This window comes from Cariama cristata, unplaced genomic scaffold, assembly GCF_000690535.1.
Source record: "Cariama cristata isolate BGI_N322 unplaced genomic scaffold, ASM69053v1 scaffold28628, whole genome shotgun sequence".
Classification (NCBI taxonomy): Eukaryota; Metazoa; Chordata; class Aves; order Cariamiformes; family Cariamidae; genus Cariama; species Cariama cristata.
This window is the reverse complement of record NW_009629855.1, coordinates 1-3,696: the sequence shown is the minus strand read 5'-3', so window position 1 is coordinate 3,696 and position 3,696 is coordinate 1. Positions and strand designations below refer to the sequence as shown.

Below are 3,696 nucleotides of genomic sequence, written 5' to 3'. Positions count from 1 at the left end.
TATAAAATATAATTTTAAGCAATCGTGCAACACTCTTAAAAAGGGTTCATTTCACATTTGCTAAATTCTAGTGGTCCTGGAATGCGTAATGCATTCTATTAAAAATACTCCTTTAAATATTAACAATTAGTGTTCAAATCACCAACTAATACAATATTCTTTAGCTGTCAGGGGGTTTAAATAAACCTATCTTTGATCCACGTTCCACTGAATTACACATCATGGAGGTATGCAGTCACAACATTAGTGGGTTAAATGTCAAAATGGCATTACAGTACAAAAAAGTTAAAAAAAAATTCAGCTAGTCATATGTTTCTCCATCTGTGGAATTATTATGGCTCACAAGCAACCCACTGAATTACTGTAATCCTTGTTCTTGCAACCAAAGACATTATCTGAATCCCACCTTAATCCTGACTGGTATATTTACTCCAAATTTCTCAGGTGTGGGTTAAAAATTCACTGCAAGGTGCCCACTGTCCTACGACATCCTGTTGCAAACTGGAAAACACACAGCACTTTATTTAAACATTCCTTAACTGCTACATTTTCCTAGACCACATTAATATATATTGTGTGTGTATATATATAGATATACACCTATAACATGTACATATATACACACACAAACATATATACACACATACACACACGTACCGAGGATAATAGAACACCGACATAACATTAACTCTATACAGGCATTTTGCCAAGAAAAAAAATAGGGCTTTTCCTCCACCATTTATTCACAAGCTTATGGGGTTGTTTTTTTTTTGTTTTTAATCCTTGTGTCCCTGATAAAACAAAATGCATGGTTAAACCACAAAACTATATTTTTTTTCTCACTTCAAATTTTATGAAGGCATCAGGCACTTTTGATTACTGTTGGTGTGTACAAATATAGCAACATCTTTCTTTTCTTTTATATATATATATATATACTCTACTGCATCTTCTTTGCTCGGATAACTTATTTGTGAAATCTTTGGTCCTTGAGTATATTCTGTTTGCCACAGCTGGTTTTCCTGCATTCTCACATTTTTAAAATGTGAGGCATGCACACAGCTGGAAATAATGGACTTTGTCATCGTACGTGTTTCTGTTTTTATAACTGTACCAATCCACTACTGTTCATTTGGAGCAAGCTGTTTCTGGTAAAGCACTCTAATCAAGCAAGCTATACATTCTACATGGTCAATCCATAGACGGCACTTGCTGCAAGCCCCAAATGCAGTAATTCCAATATACATTTTTATTCAGCTTATCTCTGCTTTATGCCTCTAACCTTTAATTCCTGAATATATATAGAATTGTTTTTTGTGATTTTTTTTTCTTTTTGTTGTTTTTTTTTGTGTGTTTTGTTTCTTTCATATTCTCCCTTTTGCAGATCCCATTCTAGAGTAAGAATAAAAATAAAAGAAAATAAGGCTTTCCCACCTTCTCTATGCCAAAGCTATGGGAGCAGATAGTGCCAACCCATATTGTCATCAAGCATTCCTCCCTCACTTATTTCAGGGGAAGCTGGTTGCTTTTCATGACAGGCCTCTTGTGCTCTGGGGTAGGATCCAATTATTTTGGGGTTCTTTCTCGATCATGCTCCTGCTATTTATTAGAAGAACCACAAGCTTTTCCCAAGCCTGAAAACTAGAGCAGATCATCATTGCACAAAACACCCCATTTTCAAAGGGACGCATCACCCCTTCCTACGTCTTAGAAAACGTTCTCCCCACCGGGTCTACTAATTTCGGTCCTTAATTACAGGGCAGCCAAGTAGAGTACGTGTGCTGCTGGCAAGGGAACACCGTCTGAACCTGGGCAATATAGTAATTGCTGAAGTTGGCATCTGCTACGTATGGGGCTGGCTGGTAATAGCAGGTGACATTGGCCACATTGGGGATGATATTTTGCTCGGCTAGGACCCGGATGGCCAGCATGGTGATCAGATTCAGAGTCTGTCTCCTCTCATGTCCCATCAGGCACACTGTGCTCTCATTCACCACACCGTGAAGGGTCATGAGATAGTCATACTTGCGGTCCTCTAATCCCACAAAGTGGTTCTGCAAGTAGGACTCCAGCTTTCTCTGCTGTTCTCCAATGTCTGAGAAGTCAATGAAAAACCTCGAACACATGTATCTCTGCAGGGACTTAATCTCGGATTCGGAGGCAGCCCTAAAGCCCCTTACCAAAAGGTTGCAGTACTTCAGAAGACCACCTCCTCTGATTTCTTCTGGGTTTCTGGTGGCGATTATCTTGTTGCAGAGGTGATCAAAGGCTTCCTGGAAATCCCCATAGACGCTCTCACCAATGATAGTCGGGTGAAAAGTTTCAGTCATCGGATTCTCTGAGCATTCATAAAAAAGCAGCAGGGAGTCCAGCTTGATTTGAAAGGAATCGACACTGAATTCAAACTGCCGCCTCAGAGAGTCCACAAATTTCAGCTCCACATTTTTGCCACTGTTGTTGGACAGGGAGATGAGACTCCATCGGTCTGAATCATTGCATACTTTTACCATTTTCTGCACATAAGCCTCCTATAATCGGAAAGACAAAATGAGCAAATGAAGACACAGATGCAAGAAATTTCCCCTTTGCTGCGTTTGTTCCCCCCGCCCTTCACCCTGTCCTCGTGTTTCATAAAAGATTTCATGGAGCTTGCTGATACAAACCACAGAAGAAATGCTTAATGTGAGAGCCTGGAGTGCTGTCACTGCAAGGGGATGATAGGGGAGGGTGTTCTGCCGGGACTGTGTCGTGCAGGGGAAGCATATTCCAACACTGCTTCTTTCCATTGCTTCTAAATACATCTACACATGAAGCCCATGGCACACATGCCAAATATCCATGCACCTACACACAAAAGGTCACCACTACGATCAGATAAGAAATGTTTTTTATCGCTTTCCACTTCTCTCTCCTCTCCCCACAAAAAAACTTAGTAAGCATTCGCTCCCCTCAATCCTGTTCTTTCAGCACAGGTTCCACAAATCTGCTCCATATTCCAAAAAATCCCTCTAAAAAAATCTTAAAGGCATTTGGCACTCAGCCTAACTCGAGCAAACTGTCTCTGAGAGGAAGGGGTATGCCTCTCTGCTGGGGCACACAACAAACTGTGCCTTGCAGACGGTGTTTCCTTCTCGCAGATATTAAAGCCATCTAAGCTGTCCCCAGCCACGCCGGGAAGCGGGTCTGGCAAACCAACCCGCCGCAGAGCCGAGCTGGGAGGTTTGCAGCACCTTGCACACCCCCCCACCCACCCCAGGTAAATCAATGCTCCCAGCAAAAATCAAAAGAGAGACAGGGAGGAAAGACTAATTAATCCTGAGGAGCCCCGGCCAGGATGCTTTACTGCAAACTCCTCCTCGGTTTTCAGTGTGGGGTGGAAAAAAATAACCGATGGTGCCCGTGGGTGTCGGGAGCCGCATCCCTCCGTGCACCCCTCCATCCCCGAGGGGAAGGTGCCCCGTTGCCCCCAGGGCAGGCGCTTACACCTGCCCGCTCTGGGCACCCGGGCACAGGGCAGGTTTACCTTGAGGGTTTGATCTTCTCCTTGTTCACCCCCTCGGGTAAGAAATCCAAGAGGCAGTCCAAGACCACCTCCTTCACAGTCTGAAACTCAGCTTCCCCTTTGAGGTCGGCGCAGAAGATGAGGTCCAAGTCCTTGTAGCCCAGGCCGCTGTCCTGGTGGAGGACGTGGCTGGG

At 43.5% G+C, this 3,696-nt stretch overlaps 1 protein-coding gene across 1 annotated transcript; it reads right to left on the bottom strand.

Moving 5' to 3' along the window:
• Window positions 1–6: 6 nt before the first annotated feature.
• FAM46A (family with sequence similarity 46, member A) lies at window positions 7–3,690 on the bottom strand (the record flags this gene model as incomplete). The annotated part of the gene is given in 2 exon segments (XM_009705326.1): window positions 7–2,528; window positions 3,511–3,690. Coding segments are annotated over 2 exon segments (960 nt in total), but the record flags the coding sequence as incomplete, so codon positions are not given.
• Window positions 3,691–3,696: the final 6 nt, after the last annotated feature.